Source organism: Pristis pectinata, chromosome 3, assembly GCF_009764475.1.
Source record: "Pristis pectinata isolate sPriPec2 chromosome 3, sPriPec2.1.pri, whole genome shotgun sequence".
NCBI lineage: Eukaryota > Metazoa > Chordata > Chondrichthyes > Rhinopristiformes > Pristidae > Pristis > Pristis pectinata.
In genome coordinates this window covers 54983725-55005483 of record NC_067407.1, presented here as the reverse complement: position 1 = coordinate 55005483, position 21759 = coordinate 54983725, and the positions used below count along the sequence as shown (strand labels likewise).

The following is a 21759-nucleotide window of genomic DNA, read 5'->3' as shown; positions in this document are numbered from 1 at the left end:
GAACAGATCCCTGCAGGACACAACTGGTCACCAACCTCCAAGCAGAATCTAGAACCATCCTCTGCCTCTATGGGCAAGCCTATTTCTAATCCACACAGCCAAGTTTCCCTGGATCCCATGTCTCCTGACCTTCTAAATGAGCCTATAATGGGGAACCTCATCAAGTGCCTTACTAAGGTCCATATACATCACATCCACTGCTCTCCCTCATCAGTGTGCTTTGTCACATCCTCAAAGAATTCAATCAGGCTCACAAGGCATGACCTGCCCCTCACAAAGCCATGCTGACTATCCCTAAATCAGACTTTGCTTCTCAAAATGCTCATAAATTCTGCCCCTAAGAATCTTTTCCAATAATTTGCCCACCACTGAAGTAAGACTCACTGGTCTATAACTCACAGGGTTATCCCTATTCCCTTTCTTGAACAAAGGATAACATTTGCCACTCTCAAATCATCTGGCACTACTCTTGTGGCCAGTGAGGATGCAAAGATCATTGCCAAGAGCTCAGAAATCTCTTCCCCCGTAGTATCCTGGGATATATCCCGTACGGCCCTGGGGACTTGTCTATTTTAATGTTTTTCAAAAGTTCCAGCACATCCTCCTTCTTAATTTCAAATTGTTCTAGCTTAACAGCCTGTCTTACGCTGTCCTCACAAACGTCAAGGTCTCTCTCACAGTTGAAAACTGAAGCAAAGTATTCATTAAGGACCTCCCCTATCTCCTCAGACTCCAGGCACGTTTCCTCCTCTATCCCTAATTGGTTCTACCTTCACTCTAGTCATCCTCCTGTTCTTCACACATGAGTAGAATGCCTTGGGGTCTTCCTTAATCCTACTCGCCAAGGCCTTCTCATGCCCCCTTCTAGCTCTCCTGTCCATTCTTAAGCTCATTCCTGGCTACCTTGTAACTCTCTAGAGCCTTGAGTGATCCTTGCTTCCGAAACCTAGAGTAAGCTTCTTCACTAGATATTCCACACCTCGTCAACCATGGTTCCTTCACCCTACCATCCTTTTCCTGCCTCAATGGGACAAACCTATCCAGAACCCCATGCAAGTGATCTCTAAACAACCTCCACATTTCCATTGTGCAGTTCCCTGAGTACATCTGTACCCAATTTACAAAGTTCCTACCTGGTAGCATCATAATTCCCCCTCTCCTAATTAAATACCTTCCCATACCGTCTGCTCCTATCCCTCTCCAAGGCAAGGGTAAAGGTTAGGGAGTTGTAGTCACTGTCTCCGAACTGCTCACCCACTGAGAGATCTGACCAGGGTCATTGGCTAGTATCAGATCCAGAATGGCCTCTCCTCTAGTCAGCCTGTCCACATATTGTGGTCAGGAATCCTTCCTGGACACACCTGACGAATTCTGCCCCATCCAAACCTTTTGCACTCAGGAGGTGCCAATCAATATTAGGGAAGTTGAAATCACCCATGACAACAATCCTGTTATTTTTGCACCTTTCCAAAATCTGGCTCCCGATCTGTTCCTCAGTGTCTCTGTTGCTATTGGGGGGTCTATAGAATACTCCCAATAGAGTGATTGCTCCCTTCCTGTTTCTGACCTCCACCCACACTGACTCAGTAGACGATCCCTCCAGGGTGTCTTCCCTTTCTGTAGCTGTGATACTATTCCTGATTAGCAATGCTACTCCCCCACCTTTTTTACCTCCCTCCCTGTCCCTTTTGAAGCATTTAAACCCTGGAACTTCCAGCAGCCACTCCTGCCCTTGTGACAGCCAAGTCTCTGTAATGGCCACAACATCGTAGTTCCATGTACTGACCCATGCTCTAAATTCATCACCCTTGGGTCACGGCTGTTTGAGTGCAGCATTTCATTTTGCTCTTTTGTGGTGTTGTTAACAAGAATAAAAAGGTTTCACCATTGACTCCGTGGCTGCAGTCTCATCTGAGCCAGAGGGCATGGGTTCAAACCCCACTGCTGAGACTTGGACACAAATTTTTCATTGATACTTCAGTCCAGTGGTAAAGGAGAGATATATTGTTGGCAATGCTGTCCTTCATATAACACATTAAGCTAACTTGGGTGGTTGTAAAGGATCCAATAGCTTTTTTTTCCCCAGACAGCTGCAAGGGAATACTTTTGCAGCCTGGATTGCAAAGTAGTTTGGAATTATCTGAGGTTGTGAGGGATGCTATATAAATGCACATATTAGAGAGAAAAAAATATTCTTTATATCACGACTGAGATATTTCCATTAAAAGGAATGAGATAGGATGATTTAAAATTGCCTGACCAAATCATTCAACATGTAAGTATATCTTACAACACTTGTTCCTACTTCCATTATCTGAAGAACATTCTGTACCTAATTTCTGCTGACTTTCAATGCCACTTTCTAACCAGTTCCAGAGAACACAGTGAACAGCCAGAAATAAAAAGTAATATGATGCAATGAACAAATTACTTGCTTGTTACATCCCGTGGTGGTCTTTGGCACTGGTGTGAAAGATTCAGGGATGCTAATACAAGAATGGTGCTGTGCTGACATCTGAACTAATCAAACCACAAATTGAAACTCTATTGTTGGTTTAATTATATAGAATTCAAAGTACAGCCTACTCGCTAAGTGGTCTGTAATTAATGTCTATGACCACACAGGCATCGTACTTAACTGTCAGATCATTCCATTCCTTTCTCATCCTGTTCTTAACTAGCCCCTACTTAAAACTAATCACCTCAGCTGTTATATGCGGTAGAGATTTTCACACTTGAAGCAGCCTCTGGATGATAAAATTTCTCCTGAATTTTCAAATGTATTCACAGTAACTGTTTGATATTCATTGCTCCTTTTTCTGAATTTTGCCTGTGTGGAAACTGAGCAAAAATTGCATGTATGGGCGGCACAGTCACAGCTCCAGTGACCCAGGTTTAATCCTGGCCTCCAGTCCTGTCTGTGTGGAGTTTGGATGTTCTTCCTGTGACTGCTTGGGTTTCTTCCAGGTGCTCCAGTTTCGTCCCACATCCCAAAGACTTGCTGGTTAGTAGGTTAATTGGTGACTGTAAATTGCTCCTAGAATCTGGGGGATTGAACCTGGGGGGCATTGATGGAAATGTGGGGTGAATAAAATTGAATTAGTATAGGATTACTGTAAATGAGTGCTTGAAGGGCCATGTTGCATGACTCTTTAATTCTATTTCCAGACCCCAATACTACAACTAGACTTGTCTAGTAAAGTTCAAGCATAAAGGGCTAACAAAGTTGTCAGCCAGCCCAACAACCAATATAAATGATCTTCCTCAATGTCATAGAGAACCATTTAAGCATATCAAAGCTTATGTCCATTTTAGTTATGGGAACACACTCTGTGCCCATAGGAAGAAAGTTAGGAAATAGGCTAGATGATGTACACTGTTGGCTTGGTGGAGGGAAAGTATAGATCATTGGATGGGGTGCCAGTCAAGCAGACTGCTGTGACTTGGAAATTATTTATTGAAGGAGATCTTTCTAATGTGTAATTGAATGAATCAATGCCTTCTAGGGAGCCTTGTGTAGAGATTGACACTGGAATAATGACTCAAGTTGTGTGAAAAAATGCTAGCAATTCCCTATGTAACCACTGGCAGTTGCCTTTGTAAGTGCCAAGAAATTGGGGTCATCCATGCATGCATTTGAAAGTCCCAAAACTCCTAACAGCTGTTTGCCAGTAGTTCTGTGTGTGTGCTCCACCACTGGATTCCTAATGGAGTTCAGCAAGGAAGCATGAAGTTTTGACTGTTCTTCAGGAGTATTGCTGTGAAATCTGCTTAAGTAAATTACCAGTGTAGATCTGGTGCAAGAGGATCCGCTCTGTTTAATGCAATGGGGACATATGGCTGTGAGGGACTAATGCAAGTCTTAGCTGATTTACCATCTTTGAATAGCTTGAGTTTATGTAAACAAAGTCAAAGTCGAGTTTATTGTCATATGTACAAATACATGTATGCACAGGTGAAATGAAAAACTTACTTGCAGCAGCATCACAGGCACATAGCAGATAAGCATCGTTCACAAGAAAAACATAAATTAATCATAAATTATACACAATTTTTACAAGAAAGAACACAACTAGAGCAAAAAGAAACAAAGAAAACATTTCTTGTTCCTTGTACTTTTTTAAGTGTTTATCTTTTTTAAAAACTTTTAAGTGATTTTAATTAATTTTTATATTTTTGACTGTTTCTTAACACCAGAAGAACATATGAGGCTGTAGCTTAGTTGGATGTCATAGGTATTTTCCCCCTGTTTTTGGGGTAGGACATTCTTCTCCCTCTTCCCTGCCTTTGAGACACAAAACTAAAAGGATTGTGGAATCTGCTTCATGGTATAATGATTGGATTCTGAAGTCCTGACTATTAATTGGAAGTTGTTCTAAACAATAGGTATAACAGGAAGTTAAAATGTGTGGATTAGGATCAGATCTGCTGCAATCTCAGTTTTGTTTTTCTGTCATCTCATGCTGACTGAGCAGAAATTTCAATCAACTGAAAGCTAGAAAGACTGAAGCTTTCAATAACCCCATTCCAACCTCATGTCTCTTCCAAGCCACTCTCTAAATCCGAAGCAGACTGTTTGTAATCTGTCATATTTGACCCCAGGGTGACCTCTGGACCACTGTCCATGCCTTCACTATGCCAAGACTGGGTACTTTTCACCTTGGTAAATTCACAAGAGTCAGCTAACTTGCTGCTGAAATCCTCATCCATGCCTTTGTTAACCCTCAAGCTGATTATACTAAACACTCCCAGTGAATCTCCCTCATTCTGCTTTCTGCAAGGTTGAGGTCATTCAAAGTTCTGTTGTCCTTGTCCTAACTTGGATGAAGTCCTGATAACTCATCATCTATTTGCTTACTAACCTTCAATGGCTTCCAGCTTAGCAATAACAAGATTTTAAAACTCTCACCATTACTTAAAAATTCCTTTGTGGTTTCACAGTGCATTAGGTCAGGACAGCTAATAGTATTGAAAGGGATGCCTACCATCCTGGCCATTCCCTTTCTTCTCTTCTACCTTCTAGGAGAAGATACAGGAGCTTGAAAGCCTGGACAACATGACTCAAGAACAGCTTCTTCCTCACCGCTATCAGATTTCTGAACCAATCACCGCTTTCACATCCCTTTTCCAATGGTGCTGCCACATTCTCGAACCCTTAATTCAACCTGCTCCTTTATTGTCACTTTAACATTTCTTTTTGCACTTCTTTAGTTTGCACTACTATATTTTGTACCATTCCGTTGTTTTGCGCTCGTAGCTGTACTTATTGTTATATTTATTATTACCATATATTCTGTTTACTCTGAGCTTCACATGAGCAAGGAAGTTCATTGCACTCTGGTGCATATGACAATAAACTAATCTGATCTGATTGGATCTGTTCCTATCACTGTGTCCTATTACCTTCTGAGATATCTATTGCTCCTCTGTATCTGGTTTCTTGATCATTCATGTATTTATCCACCCAAACCATGGTGTTTGTAGCTTCAAATGCAAGGCCACTACTGACAATCTCTCCCTAAATCTCTCTGCCTTTATATTTCCCTTAAAGAGGCTACAGAGAGTACAGGTAGGTTAAGTTGAGCGGACAAATATCTGGCAAGTGAAGTGTGATGTTGTGAAAACGTGAAACTGCCCATTTTGGCAGGAGTAAAAAAAACATATTTTCTAAATGGTGAGAGATCGCAGAGCTCTGAGATGCAAAGGGATCCGGGTGTTCTCGTGTATGATTCACAAAAGGCTAACATGCAGGTACTGCAAGTCATTGGGATAGTAATAGAATGTTATCATTTGTTGCTGGGGAATTGAATACCAAAGTGGGGAAGTTATGCTTCAGGTACACAGGGCACTTGTGAGACTGCATCTGGGTCCTTTAAGGAAGGATGTGAATTCACTGGAATTTAGGGTATTTAAGAAGCTAAGATAACCAGGCCTGAGTCCATAACTCTGATACCAATTCCTAACAGGAATTGTCTTATGAGGAAAGGTTGGACAGGTTAGGCTTGTGTTAGCTGGAGTTTAGAAGAATGAAAGAGGATTTGATTGAAACATATAATATCCTGTTTTTTTTTTGACAGAATCAATGTGGAGAGGATGTTTCCTCCAGTGGGAGAATCTAGATTTAAAGTTCACTGCTTAAAAATAAGAGGTCATCCAATTAAGACATGCAAAGCCAGTGTCTGGAACTCTCTTCCCCAAAGGATGGTGAAAGCAGACTCTTTGCATAGGGGGTGAAAGGTTATTGAGGGTCAGCAGGAATGTGGACTGAGGTTGCAGTCAGATCAACCATAAGCTCATTAAATGGCAGTCCAGGCTCAATGGGCTGAGCAGCCACTTGCTCCTAACTCATATGCTCGTATGTTCTTTGTACCTTTCATTGGTTCCTTAAAACGTAACAGTTTGACCAAGATTTTGATCATCTGGCCCCACCTCTTGTGGCTAGGTGTCAGTTTTGGTTTGATAATGCTCCTGTGAAGCCTTTCCAGAAGCTCAGCAACAGCAAAGTTATCACATATAAACTGAGATGGGCATTGATGTTCCACAAGCAAAGAAGTTCACTAAGGTCAACTCAAATCATACCCACTGTAAATATTTTTAAAAAGTGTGGGACAAGGAGCTAATGTCAACTTTTGAGGGGTGGAAAACATCTTACCTTGAACTGATTGCACCATCATACACCGAGTCATTCAAATAAACAGTAGGATTCTTGGATGAGAACATCTGGTGGCCCACTGGACAATTGTAAGATACTAGACCATCTGTGCAATGACATAAACAGGTCACATCAGAGATACACCATCCATAGCTCAACTAGTGTTACCCAGCTTGCACATTTTACTTGGGATTTTCACTCCTCCTGCCATTTGGTACAGGACTTAATCCAAATAGGTCCTGCTCTGACACCATTTTAGAACCAGGCAGCTGTCTGACTCAAGCAGGGTATTTAAGAAGCTAAGATAACCAGGGCTGAGTCCATCACTCTGATACCAATGCCAGCCTTATGGCCAGTTGTGCTCGATGCCTGAATTTGGACACCCAACCAAGTTGAACCAATCCAGCTGGAAATGAAGTGAAAATGGCATAGTGCTGCTGAAGCTCAGGTTCCCCTTGGTTCTACATTTTACAATCCCTCCTGAACCTTTTCCTCTCAGCCGGCTGGGATGCCCGACATTATCCTCACTCATTCACGAGAAGCTGACCCATCTGGTGTTTGCTCACAATGAAGCAGACCCTGGCCACCACACTAGGCTGAGCACAATGCTACAGCATCCAGTTTATCCATCCAGGTTTCAGTCTGCTGCCTGTCCACTGGTTAAAACCCTTCGTTCAAATTTTCTCTCAGCTTAAACTGAAAGAAGCAATAGCAAAAGCATCTTTTTATTCAATAATCATAACCACATTAACGGTATCTCACAATATAGCAGTGTGAAAGTGAGTCAGCTTTACTACAAGGTCATTCAGTGGACTATTTTACATCACAAAGTATTTGGGCCAGGACCCCACCATTTCTCTTACTGAAGAGCGGAGCCATTTATGTTTATCAATATTGAATGCAGTTCATTGGATTACAGAGAAAGATTGGCAAGGAACAGGCCGTTTTGACTATCTGGTCTGTGCTGACGTTTATATTCTCCTTGAGTCTCTTCCAACCCTGCTTTACCTAACAGTAAACCTTCCTGCCCTCACTCCTATCTAACTTGCCCTTAAAGGTATGAATGCTCTGCACCTCCATCACTATATGTGGTAACAAGATCCACGTCCTAACCACTCTGCACAAGAAAGTTGGCCCACATTCTCTTTGGATTCAATAGCAATTTCTGTGCGTTTATGTCCAGTCTGAACTTTCCCTTGAGCAAGAGACATCTTTTCTATGGTATCCTGTCAAATCACTCTCAATTTTATCTTTTTTTTTGAGAAAAATAGCCCAAGCCAATTGTGACTATCCTAGTAAGAACATCCTCTAATCTAATGTCCTAAATTACTTTTCGGGAGCAATCCATTGGATATGATTGTTCAGGGATACCCTGAGGATGTATTAAAATTGCATCTAAATGTGTCTGCTTCCTTCCTTTGTTAACAATCACATGATGTGTCTCTGAAATGCAGAAAAAAACAGACCAAGTGCTCTTGTGATTGTGAGTCACACTGCAACCCACCCTGCTGCCAACCCACAACATTTCAGTAGCTTTGAGGTTTGTATCCAGAAGAAAGCCTGGCCTTTGTTTAAATCCCCAGGGAGGATGATAGTTAAATTTGTTGACTACAGTCAGTCTGAACCTTATTTCTGCAGTTTGCTGGGATTGAACTTGTGCAACTTTTGCAAGCCCTGAAGACAGAGCTTTCTAAAATGTGTAACACAGCCGAGCACTGCAGGAGGCAACTGTTCTTAGCGTAGAACACCTGAGCTCCGTCCATAACCACGCTACATCTCCCTGTTGCCAGTCACTTCAACTCCCCCTCTCACTCCACCACAAATAAGTCAGTCCTTGGCCTCCTCCACTGCTGGGAGAAGTCCAAACACAAACTGGAGGAACAGCGCCTCATTTTCCATCTTGGGATCTTATCTACTAATGGCATGGACTTCAAATTCTCCCACTTTAAGTAAACTAATGCCCCGCCACCCCCACCATGCCTCTTCTTTTCTTCCCTTCTTAGCCTATCTCTTTTTCTTCTCGCTTATTTCTTTTTTTCTCTCTCCTCCCCTCCCCCCATACTGCCTGCCTCCTTACCTTTGACCAATCCCCGGATGGATCTACTCTCCCATCCTCCCCTGCACCTGCGTCTCACTAGCTCTTACCTGCATCTACCTGTCACCATCTTATGCCCACCCTGCCTCCCCTCTTTTGTCCACCTATCACTGCACTGTTTCTCCCCACTATATATTGGGCTTTCCCTTTTCCTATCTTCAGTCCTGAAGAAGGGTCCTGACCCGAAATGTTGACCGTCCGTTTTTCTCCACGGATGCTGCCTGGTCTGCTGAGTTCCTCCAGCATTTTGTTGCTTTTTCATCTAGATTCCAGCATCTGCGGTCCTTTGTTTCTCAACTGTTCTTCAGAGGCTGGCTAGATGACCAGTTATGGGGTTATAGTTAGAGGCAACATCACAAAATATATTTGACAAGTTTCCCTTCTGATGGGGAAGGTGAGAGGCAAGATGAATTGTGCATAATTTTTGTTACTTAAAATCAAAGCAGATAAAAAGAACAATGCATTTAAAATCAAATTAAAAGGAAATGTCTTTTCCAAACAGCTCTCCTCAGTGCACTTTAACTGATCACCAGATTTGTTGATGATGATCGGTGTTCTGCTATTGTGTGGACCGGTTCACATATTTCACAAGCAGTGCTCTTCAAATCTGTCTCCTTCAACAACCACTCTCCTGTTTTAGAAAATCTTCTTTCCCAATATACATTCTTCACCTCTCTCACTCCAGTATAATCCAACTCTGTCCTGTCTCTTGACCCCCTGTCTACTCTCTCTGGCCGGTGGAATGCCCGAGACGTCATCTGAAACATGTAAACCTGAGGAATTGGCCAGATTTAAATGTCCGCTTACCTCATTTTGTGGCAGAGGCAAAATAGGGCTATTTGAGAGAATTTTTTGCATTTCTTTTACTCTATTTCCTTGATAAACCAATTGTGCTGACAGATATAGACAAACACATACCGATACACAGGCATATCATGTATTGAATATATTAGCATCATACTCTATTCAGTGGCTAGAGGGAAGGTAATTCAGTTATAACTGTTCCAGTGGAGGTAAAAATAAGGCCAGCTTAGCAGCTTGGGTTCCTTGGCACTTGATCCAAATCTGTCTTTAACGTATTGTCTTATTTCCTAAAAGGATTCATTCACTTACCTAACCATTCACATCCATAGAGTTCCACTCTCATACACACACTCATTGAGTGATCAGTAATTGGTATGAACCTGACAAATCTTGCTATCATTGGTGGCTCCAGATCCCTTAGGACAGGATCATATGGGTTTACGTTTCCTTCAATTACCTGAAGAGAAAGAAGAAAACACGGGAGAATTAAATGCAATAATGCTACCTTCACATACTTCAGCGACACTTCAACAAACATTGGTCTTGGTCTTGACTCAATGGTAGCACCCTTGCCTTGCAGTCAGGAGGTGGTGGGATATGCACTCTCATCCTATTCCAGAGAGTGGTTGGTGCATGGAATGCACTGCCTGGGGTGGTGGTGGAGGCAGATACATTGGACAGGTTCAAGAGTCTGTTGGATAGGCATATGGAGGAATGTGAGATAGAGGGATATGCGGGAGGAAAGGGTTAGATAGTGTGAGGGTGGTTTGACGGACGGCACAACATGGTGGGCCAAAGGGCCTGTTTTGTGCTGTATGGTTCTATGGTTCTTTGGTCTGGGCTTTTCAGTGTGAGGGACAGATGGGTGCATAGGAGCAATAAAACAGGGAGCAATCTGAGGACACAGAGGGTGGGATACAATGCAGATCTTGATACCGGATTGCTGACAATTCATAGCTGCCCCAATCATTGACAGGCTGAATACTGCCTGTCCTCTCCACTTGTGTTTATTTGTATCATCATGGATGTTAAGTTTTATCAGTGTCTGTCTATTTCTGCTGTTACGCCAACTGAGAAACAATTTATGTTGTGAACAAGAACTACTTTGTGGACAACAATGATATCAAAATAATGACAAGATTACCTGTTGGCTGGGGTTGAGATGTTGGTGAGCACGCAGGTGAGAACTTCATTCATCTTCTTTGAATAGTACAATGGGGATCTTTTATGTGCACCTAAGTGGAACAGAATCTCCAGGCCACAGGACCTAGACTGTGGATATCCAGCCCCATCCACGGGACTGATTGGGACCTCAACTGCTGATCCCCTTGTGCCACATGATTCCCCCAGAACTGGCCTGGTCCTACACTCACCGTTACTTCATTTGGGGTGCTATACAGTACATGAAAGAAACGCTACTGAATTTTGAATGCAAGTCACCAGTAACTCTCCAGAGATCAGACTGCTTCATTACAGCATGCTTACTGGTAAACACCGTACATGGAAAATCCTGGTGCACTCACTGAGTGAAGAGTATTGCCTCACATACCTGACTTGAGCCCTGTAGATGGTAGACAGGCTCTGGGGAGCTAGGAGGCGAGTTACTTGCAGCAGAATTCCTCGCCTCTGACCTGCTCTTGTAGCCACATTGTGTATCTGGCTACACCAGTTCAGTTTCTGGTAACCCCCCAGGATATTGATAGTGGGGGATTCAGTGGTGGTACCATCGAATGTCAGAGGACAATAGCTGGATTTTCTGTCAATGAATCTCAGCTTGCTTCCAAGGAATGAGGCTTTCCACTCCAGGACATCTGAGATGTCCAACTTCTATACTAACCATGGCTTCCCTCCTACTGTGGTTAAGAGAGCTCACCCCGATATGTATGCCATTTCCCTCACCTCTGCTCTCACCCCCACCCCTCACAGACCCAACAGGGATAGGGTCCCCCTTGTCCTCACATTTCATCCCACCAGCCTACATATCCAACACATTATTCTCCGTCACTTCCGCCATCTCCAAAGGGACCCCACTGCCAAGTATATCTTCCCATCCCCACCCTTTTCTACCTTTCGCAGGGACTGCTCTCTCCGTGACTTCCAAGTTAACTCCTCCCCCCCCCACCCATCCTACTCCCACCCCAGGAACATTCCACTGCCCCCACCATAGATGCAACACCTGCCCCTACACCACCTCCATCACCTCCATCCAGGGACCCAAACAGTCCTTTCAGGTGAGACAGAGATTCACCTGCACCTCCCTTAATATCATCTACTGCATTTGGTGCTCCAAGTGTGGCCTCCTCTACATTGGTGAGACCAAACGCAGACTAGGTGACCATTTCGCAGAACACCTGCACTCTGTCCGTAAGCACGATCTGCATCTCCCCATTGCCGGTCACCTCAACTCCCCCTCCCACACTATCACTGATATGTCAGTCCTCGGCCTCCTCCACTGCCAGGAGAATTTCAAGTGCAAATTGGAGGAACAGCACCTCATTTTCCATTGTTGAACTTTGCAGCCTAACGGCATGAACATCGAATTCTCCCACTTTAAGTCATCCCCACCCCTTCTCCCCACAACACCCCCCCACCATGCTTCTTCACTGCTTCCCTTTCCTAGCCAATCTCTCTCTTTTTTTCCTTTCTATCCTTACCTTTGACCCATCACCCAGTGGATCTGCTCTCCCCTCCTCCCTCGCACCTGCCTATCACTATCTCTTACCTGCATCTACCTATCACCACCTTGTGCCCACCCCGCCTCCCCTCTTTTGTCCACCTATCACTGCTTTGCTTTTCCCTCCTATATATTGGGCTTTCCCTTTTCCTATCTTCAGTCCTAAAGAAGGGTCCTGCCCCGAAACGTTGACCGCCTGCTTTTCTCCACGGATGCTGCCTGGCCTGCTGAGTTCCTCCAGCATCATTGTGTTTTTCATAACTGGCTGAAAGATTTCTGAACTATTGTGAAACTATCATGGTACATGGCCCCCACTCTACCAAGTGCTGCAGAATTCCTTCAGGAGGGTTTAATACTTCAGTGTGTCAGTGGTCTGCCTTATAGCATCTCTTGGGACTCCAGTGGCATACACTCACATAGAGTCATGGAGTCATACAGTGCTGATACAGGCCCTTTGCCCACAAAGACTGCCCTGACCATTATGCACCCATTTATACTAATCCTACATTAATCCCACTTTATTGTGCTCATATTTCCCTCAACTTTCCCCAGATTCTATCACTCACCTACACACTAAGGGCAATTTACAGTGGGCAAATTAACCTTTCAACTGGCATAGTCTTTGGGATGTGGAAGGAAATTGGAGCACCTGGAGGAAACCCGCACGGTCACAGGGGGGACGTGTAAACTCCACACGAACATCACCCAAGGTCAGGATTGGACCTAGGGCACTGGAGCTGTGAGGCAGCAGCTCTGCCAACTCAGCTTCAGCTAATAACCCAGCAGTGACCCTTAGATTTGTCAGGAAGCTCATGTGCAGATGGCAAAAATGCAGCATGAAAAGAAACAATTCCAGAGATTTGTCTATGTAAAAAAGTCAGTCTTCCACAAAAATAGTGCAGTGGTTATCTAATTTACAGCTAGTGGTTAAACAATTTCTTGTAAAATGAAGACATTGTGACTTCTGCCCGAACACTGGACAAGGGACTGTAGTGTACATCTGTGATTGGTTGCCAGCTGGTTGCTAATGGAATGTAACCTCTCTCAGTTGCAGTACACCTTAATGAGTTGATGTGAATTGTCTGCAAAGTGACATGCACGCAGTTAGTGACATCACGCACCATGAGAAAACCTGCAATCTGCAATCATAAGACCATAAGACATAGGAACAGAATTAGGCCATTCAGCCCATCAAGTATGCTCTGTCATTTGATCATGGTTGATTTATTTTTCCCTCTCAACTCCATTCTCCTGCCTTCTGCCCATAACCTTTGACACCCTTACTAATCAAGAACCTATCAACCTCCGCTTTAAATATACCCAATGACTTGGCCTCCACAGCCATCTGTGGCAATGAATTCCACAGATTCACCACCCTCTGGCGGAAGAAACTTCTTCTCATCTCTGTTCTAAAGGGACTACCTTCTATACTGAAGCTGTGCCCTCTGGTCCTAGACTCTCCCACTACTGGGAACATCCTCTCCACATCCACTCTATCCAGGCCTTTCAACATTCGATAATTTCAATGAGATCCCTCCTCATCCTTCTAAACCCCAGCGAGTACAGGCCCAGATCTATCAAACGCTCCTCATATGTTAACCCTTTTGTTCCCGAGGTCATTCTTGTCTGGACTCTTGTCTGGATTTGTTGGGGTCAGTCTCCTCTGGACCCTCTCCAATGCCAGCACTTCCTTCCTTAGACATGGGGCCCAGAACTGCTCAGAATATTCCAAATGTGGTCTGACCAATGCCTTATGAAGCCTCAGCATTACATCCTTGCTTTTATATTCTAGTCCTCTTGAAATGAATGCTAACATTGCATTTGCCTTCCTTACTACTGACTCAACCTGCAAGTTAACCTTTAGGGAACCCTGCTCGAGGACTCCCAAGTCCCTTTGCACCTCTGATTTCTGAATCCACTGACTCTCCTTTGTCTATCCTGCCTGTTATTTCCTCAAAGAATTCCAACAGATTTGTCAGGCAAGATTTTCCCTTAAGGCAACCATGCTGACTTTGGCCTATTTTATCTTGTGCTTCCAATTACCCCAAAACCTCATCCTTAATAATGGACTCTAACATCTTACCAACCACTGAAGTCAGGCTAACCAGCCAATAATATCTTGTCTTTTATCTCCCTCCCTTCTTAAAGAGTAGAGTGATATTTGCAATTTTCCAGTCCTCTGGAACCATTCCTGATTCTAGTGATTCTCTTGAAAGATCACTACTAATGCCTCCACAATCTCTTCAGCTACCCCTTTCAGTGTAGTCCATCCGGTCCAAGTGACATCTACTTTCAGACCTTTCAGCTTCCCAAGCACCTACTCCTTAGTAATAGCGACTACACTCACTTCTGCCCCCTGACTCTCTCGAATTTCTGGCATGTTTCTGGTGTTTTCCACAGTGAAGACTGACACTAAATACTTATTCAGTTCATCCACCATATCTTTGCTCCCCATTACTACCTCTCCAGCGTCATTTTCCAGTGGCGATGTCCACTCTTGCCTCTCTTTTACTCTTTTTATATCTGAAAAATCTTTTGGTATCCTCTTTTATATTATTGACTAGATTACCTTCATATTTCATTTTTTCTCCACTTATTGCTTTTTAGTTGTCTTCTGTTCGTTTTTAAAATCCTCCCAATTCTCTAGCTTCCCACTAATTTTTGCAATATTGTATGCCCCCTCATTTGCTTTTACACTGCTTTTGACTTCCCTTGTCAGCCACAGTTGCCTCATCCTCCCTTTAGAATGCTGCTGCTTCTTTGGGATGATCTGATCCTGCATCTTCCGAATTTCTCCCAGAAACTCCTGCCATTGCTGCTATAGCATCATCCCTGCTAGGTCCCCTTCTAATCAACTTTGGCCAGCTCCTCCCTCATGCCTCTGTACCTTTACTCAACTGTAATACCGTTACATCCAATTTTAACCTCTCCCTCTCAAACTGCAGGGTGAATTCTATCATATTATGATCATTGCCTATTAAGGATTCCTTTACCTTAAGCTCCCTAATCAAATCTGGTTCATTACACAATACCAAATCCAGAAGTGCCTGTTCCCTCAACCACAAGCTGCTCTAAAAAGCCATCTCGTAGGCAATCCTTGCATTTGTGCTCTCTCTGCATGCATTTCTCTGGCAAGAGTGTTTGGAATGTTGACAGCTTTCTTTGAATGGAGCATGACATTGGATAGCAAACCATGAGATATCACAAATAACTCCAATTCCAGTGTTGTAAGAGACTGAATAAAAAAAGTTAATGGCCACGGTCACTCTGACAGCTACTGGCAATACAATTTGAAGCCTGCTCTATAATTGGAGTTGTAGCTATTGTAGATGACAGATTGTAGACTTTACCAATTTTAAATAACTCTAGGGTTGTTTTCTCTAGAGCGGCGGAGGCTGAGGGGAGACCTGATAGAAGTTTATGAGATTATGAAGGTCATAGATAGAGTAGACAGCTAATATCTTTTTGCCAGGCTCGAAATACCAGAGGGCGTGCATTTAAGGTGACAGGGGACAAGTTCAAAGGAGGTGTGTGGGGCAAGTTTTTTTTACACAGAGAGTGTTGGGTGCCTGGAATGTGCTGCCAGGGGTGGTGATGGAGGCAAATTCGCTAGAGGCATTTAAGAAGCTCTTAGATAGGCACGTGAATGTACAGAGAATGGAGGGATATGGACTTGTATAGGCAGAAGAGACTGGTTTAGTAGGCTTTTAATTACTTATTTAATTAGTTTGGCACAACTTCGTGGGCTGAAGGGCCTGTTCCTGTGCTGTGCTGTTCTATGTTTACTTTAGGGGAAAGAACTGATTGTTTGCATAATCACAGCTGCAGCTGGTATAAATCAATCAACAACCAGACTGGATATGGTTGATGATCCCTTTCAATAGTGCAGATGGAGGGTTTCCTGCTGATGAACTTATGTACAGTATGCGAGGCTGAGAGAGTGCAAGAGTTGGTGCACTGAACTCAAAATGGCAATGCTGCCAATGAATTACTATTGTGGACTGATCAACAACATAACCTTCCTTTTTGTGGTGTTAGCTGTGCAATAGAGCATCCAGTAAAACTTGCACACAAGCGTGTGCTTCCATCAATTGCTACTTTAAAAATAAGTCAAAAGCTTTACTACCCATAAAATGCATACTGTGGAATTGAATTTATCACCCCTATCACTCCAAATGCATGACATAGATGCAAGCAGGCACTGCAGAACAATAACTTCATCTGGTCACTTGCCAAGAAGAACCAAATTTCACCTTAAATGGAAAATACTTTGCAGGCCTTTAGTCTGGAAATTACCTGTTTCCCATCTCGATTTTTCCACGAATTCCATCGGTTTCCATCTCTGCTGTAGTCAAGACGATACATCTGAGCAAATTCATTGCCGTGGCCTCCAGCGTGACGACCCTGAGTGCCCACCAGGGTAATAAAGTGCAGAATTCGAAGGTCGACCTGAAGGAACTCCATGTCGTCAGGATCTACAGGTCCTTGTGGACACCAGGCTCCATCCCCTCCTTCAAAATCCAGTCTATGGAACAACAAGGAAGTTTTATTTATTGGTTGGTCGATCAGCTGCAGAATACAATAACGAAGCAAATGTCTGAAGAAAAGCAATTTGTTGTACTGAAGAGGGAGAAATAGTGAGAATAATGTAAGTGAATTATTTTTCCCACTGATTCCATTATCAGAGCACATGGAATCAGGGACAATGGGAAAAAATGGGAAAATAGACAGGATTGCCTTTTTCTGAGCTGTAAGGTTCTAACTTTGATATTCGTTGACATCAACTTTCTGACCAGTGCTCAGAATTAACATGAGTTCAGAGTTTCAACTAACATGAAACTCACACCGCATCACTGCATGGGTCAAATGGCTTTCCTTCTGCACTGCACTATGATCCTTTGTTTCTATTTTGGTTGACATTAAAGTTATGTTTTCCTACACTGTGACAAAGTCACCAAATTAGTAACAAACCCTGAGACCTTAAATACAAGGTCTTGGTGTGCAAACCTCACACCATTTGAGCAGTGACCTACAGCAGGAATCAGAACATCCACTCACCTGCCGTGCTTGGCCGCTGTAGAGTCATACCACTGACTGGAAGCTGTGATATCTTCATCGTGGATTTGCCCACCCGACATTCCCAGCGGGTAGCGGCACACGGCTGGAGAAGACAACAGCAGGTCAGGAGTTTGGCAAAGCACACTACTGTCTATGTCAAGGCATTTCTGGGAAGGTCTCAGTTATGTTACAGGGTGAATTTTAACCTAACTCAGGAGATAAGTTGAAATATCAGTCTTCCACAAGGCCCAATATTCATCACCGCTTGGTAGTTAAAATTAAGGGTGTGGGATTGGGTCGGGTTGGGTTACGTTGGATTGAAATTCAGTCAGGTTACTTCTTCACAATGTTTATGGTCAAAAAAATTGTAAAACATACAAGGTGTATGGCAGATCCTTCCCTCAAGTCGTTACTTATGGGAATTTATTAACCCATTGCTTGCACGGCTCATTTACCCTCTGGTTAACCTGCACAGAGCAAAGGCTTAACCTGTTAATATCCTTGAGATTTCCTGCAATACCTCTCTCAGTAATTTTCAAAAGAACTGAGTATCAAACTGATTGTGTTTACTGAATGTTTTATTTGGGAAACATAATTTTAGGCTTTTAAAAAAAGTGAGATGGATTATTTCTCACTAGATAGGTAAAGGATAAAAATGTCAACAAAAGAGTGTACAGTAGTACACTTCTCTGGTACTGCAAGGGAGATAGGCTACGAATTAGTGCTTGAACAAATGTTCTCACATATAAGTGATTAGTCCACTATCTAACAGGACTTTGGTACTTCAGTGATAGCAGGAAGGTCTGTCAACAGGTGACTCTAGAGTAATATTAGGTTGTCCTATAGAGAAGGAAGGCTGCATGATGAGTGGAATGTTTTTCTCGTGTCATAAGCTCACAATGGCCATTCAATAAACCTAACACTTCGATACTGGATTCATATAAACAAACATTGTCTCTGGGATGTAATTTATTGAAGGGATCTAACAGGTTGTAATATTTTTTTAGATGTCTGGAATAATGTTTCCCATATAAGTCAATCAATGAACACAATCATTTTGAGATTATCCCTCTTGTCAAGTTTTATTATCTTTATGTATATTCTTGTTGCAGTGTTGTGCTTCTAACTGAAATTTATTTAAAAATACACACGCACACTTTTCGATTAACACATTGAATATCTGACAGAAGAGAAGTAATGAGATAGGTTTGAATTTTGTGCAATAGTGACAGGTCGACGGGAATAAGAATGGAGAAATATACAAAACGTGCAGCTGCTGACTCATTAGTGTTAGTTTCACTATGTTCACAAAGTCCTGATCCATCCCAGTATGTCTGCTCTGTTCTCTGCAGTAAAGCTTAATAAGATGAAGGTACTTATCTTGAACATTTGGTAGCTATTACTGCCTGTATCCAACTCCACACAAGCATTTATCTTTAAATACTACCCTCAATGCCAAATCATCTAGTACGCATTGCAAACTTAATTCAAGTTCAATGAATTTCTTGAAAGCAGTGTTGGCTGCTGTAGAGAAACCATAGCTGACATTTTTTTTAACATTCCTCCCTTGAATGAATGAGCTACATTGGCTAATGCAGTTGCCTAATTCCACTTCTTCGAAAAGAAAGACAAAAGTAAAAAAATATTGTAATTTATGTTGGTAAATAAGAAAACAATCAATAATCAGGGAATATTACTGAAAAGCCGAGGAATGTTGCTTCCCCGTATTGAAGAAATACCAAACTTCAAAGCTCGGAACAGAGGCAATGTCCAGTGGCAAACAGAAGGACTGCTTTATTGCTGCCTGATAATATCTCCAAACAAAACAAGCCTGTTTTTTTTTAAACAAACACAAAATTTATTATGGCAGGAAGTTAATGCAATCCACAAAGAAAAGTTGGCAATTCAAAGACATCTTGGCTTTTAACCTCCACCCCCTAATGAGTGTGGTTTGAGAGAGGGGGTAGGGATTTTGAGATGGTACTGGGACTAATGGCTTCTGAAGTAGAACAGAATCTTTGGACAAACAAGCAGAGTCAAATCTACAGACATTACACAATCACTTTCATTAAGATATCAGGCTTGTGAGCTTCAGTCTGGACTCCATTCCAAATTATAAGCCAAACCTCACCCCCTCTCCCCCCATCCCCCCCCCCCACCCCCACTACTCGCCTTGCTGGTGTCAAGCAATATAAGTGGTGTCTGCCTGTCAGCGACAGACCCACGGATCGAAAGCCTGTACAGGTTATACTGTAGTGAAAGAAGACTTTCAGCTCTGATTGCAAAGAGTGGAAAAGTACTAGCCTCGATTCTACACTGACTTTACAGCTGCTCAAGCCAATCCTTAGGCAGTGCTGTAAGCCTTGGCATCAGTTTGGGGAAAAAAAAGTAAGATGAATGGTCTGCTTGTTTCTCTAATATTTACTGTCTTACCACTGGCTCCAGTGCACATACATTATCATTAGACTCAGCTAATGTCTATCCTACAGTTCGAGCAGAGGGTCAGTTAATGTCAGCAATTACAACAACACTTTCTGAGAAACAGAACCATAGAATGTAAATACAAGAAAAGCAGCCTTTGAAATCTTGCTGCCTTAGCAAACAATGACAGTTTTTTTTTCATCCAAGATAAAATTTGGCTTAATGACTACTTCTGTTTGGAAAACTGAAGGCTGCCAAATTTTCAGGAAGTGTCTTATCAGAATATGAATCAGCTGTTATTGCTGTTTATATACGCTTAGAAAGAATGTATGAGCTTCCACAGGTATGAAAAAGGAAGTGTTTAGCAAAGTAAATATGGGTCTCTTATTGGTGGAAGCAGGAGAAGTTATAATATGGAATAAGGAAATGCGAGAAACATTCAGCAGAGTCATTATTTTGACTCGGGAAGATATAAAAGCATATTGGATATTATAAGGATTATGAAGAATTAAAGAGATGGGTATTAATAAAAGATAAATAAATTAATGAGGTTAAAAGCCAACGAAATTCCTGCTTCTGATGGCCAGGCCTTGGCATTTTAGAAGAGGAGGTAACATATGTTGAGCATTACATTTTGACCTTTGAAAATTCCCCACATTTTACAATAGCTCTCTCAGCATAGATGGTAACAAACATAATCCTGTGATTCAGGAAAGTGGGAAGACAGAAAATAGGATGAAAATGTCAAATACTAGAGGACATAGGTTTAAGGCGAGGAAGAAAGTTTGAAGGGGATTTAGAAAGCAAGTTTTTGTTTTACACCAAGAGCGCTGGTACCCAGAATGCACTGCCAGGGGAAGTAATAGAAGCAGCTACAATGCAATGTCTAAGAGGCATTTAGACAGACACACGAAAAGGTAGGCAATATGATGGATATAGACCATGTGCAGACAGATGGGATTGATTAGACTTTCATCATGGCTGGCACAGACATTGTGAGCTGAGGGGCTTGCTCCTGTTCAGTACTGTTCTATTTTCTACTGTAACAGTTTTAGTCTCCTTACCTAAGAAGTTCAACAAAGGTTTAAAAGATTGATTCCTGGGATGTGGGCAATTCCTATGAGGAGTAATACTAGTCCATACCCTCTAGAGTTTAGAAGAAATGTGATCTCATTAAAAAAAATAATGGTTCAATTCTTGACGGGGTTGATGTTGGGAGAGTATTTTTCTTGGCCATGGAGTCTCAAACTTGGGATTACAGATGTGGGATAAGGGTCTGGCCATTTATGATGGTGATGTAGAAAATTTTCTTTACTCAAGTGACTGCAAATCATTGGAGTTCTCTACTTCAGAGGGCAGATCATGGACAGTTGCTGAGGACATTCAAGACACAGGGCAATGGATTTTGAGATTTGGAATGTATCAAGGGATGTGCAGAATGTGGAGGTAGAGGATGAGATGAAACTTATTGAATGGATTTATTGAATGGTTGAGTCAGCTCAAATGGCTGAACCTCCTGATTTTATTTCCATATTCTCATATTTCTATGGCAGAATTTACCACAATTCAAACTTTAGAACTCATAAGATATCCAAGATATTTTGCTTTAAATGCAATTTTCCAACCAGTGTGTAGCACCAAGGACAGTTTAGATCCATAGAGTCATACAGCATAGAAAACAAGCCTTTCAGCCCATCAAGTCTGCACCGATCATCAAATATTCATCTGCACAAATCCCATTTTATTCTTCCCATTTTCCCAGTGATTCCCCTCAAATTCTACCACCCAACTGCACAAGGGGAAATTTACAATGGTCAATTAACCTACCACCCAGAATGTCTTTGGGATGTAGGAGGTAACTGGAACATCCGGAAGAAACATATGTGAGCAGAGGGAGATTGTGCAAACTCCACACAGACAGCACTGGAGGTCAGGATTGAACCTGGGTCATTGGAGCTGTGAGGCAGCAGCTCCCCCAGCTGTATCACTGTGCCACTCCCTTTTATACTTCAGTTCTATTGTTGACAAAAGAGTATTTTATTGCTGATGAGGTGT

The 21759-nt window shown here is 42.5% G+C and overlaps 1 protein-coding gene across 4 annotated transcripts in view; it reads right to left on the bottom strand.

Annotated features, from left to right (window-relative positions):
- Positions 1 to 21759, bottom strand: part of ddr2a (discoidin domain receptor tyrosine kinase 2a) — a 130768-nt gene that overhangs the window by 35476 nt on the left and 73533 nt on the right. For all 4 annotated transcript variants that reach the window (XM_052011065.1, XM_052011067.1, XM_052011066.1 and 1 more), the window contains 4 exons: positions 17284 to 17386; positions 16522 to 16750; positions 9861 to 10008; positions 6653 to 6758 (listed from right to left, as the gene is read on the bottom strand). In XM_052011065.1, the coding sequence (XP_051867025.1) occupies positions 6653 to 6758; positions 9861 to 10008; positions 16522 to 16750; positions 17284 to 17386 (586 nt within the window). The remainder of the gene's footprint in view (positions 1 to 6652; positions 6759 to 9860; positions 10009 to 16521; positions 16751 to 17283; positions 17387 to 21759) is intronic.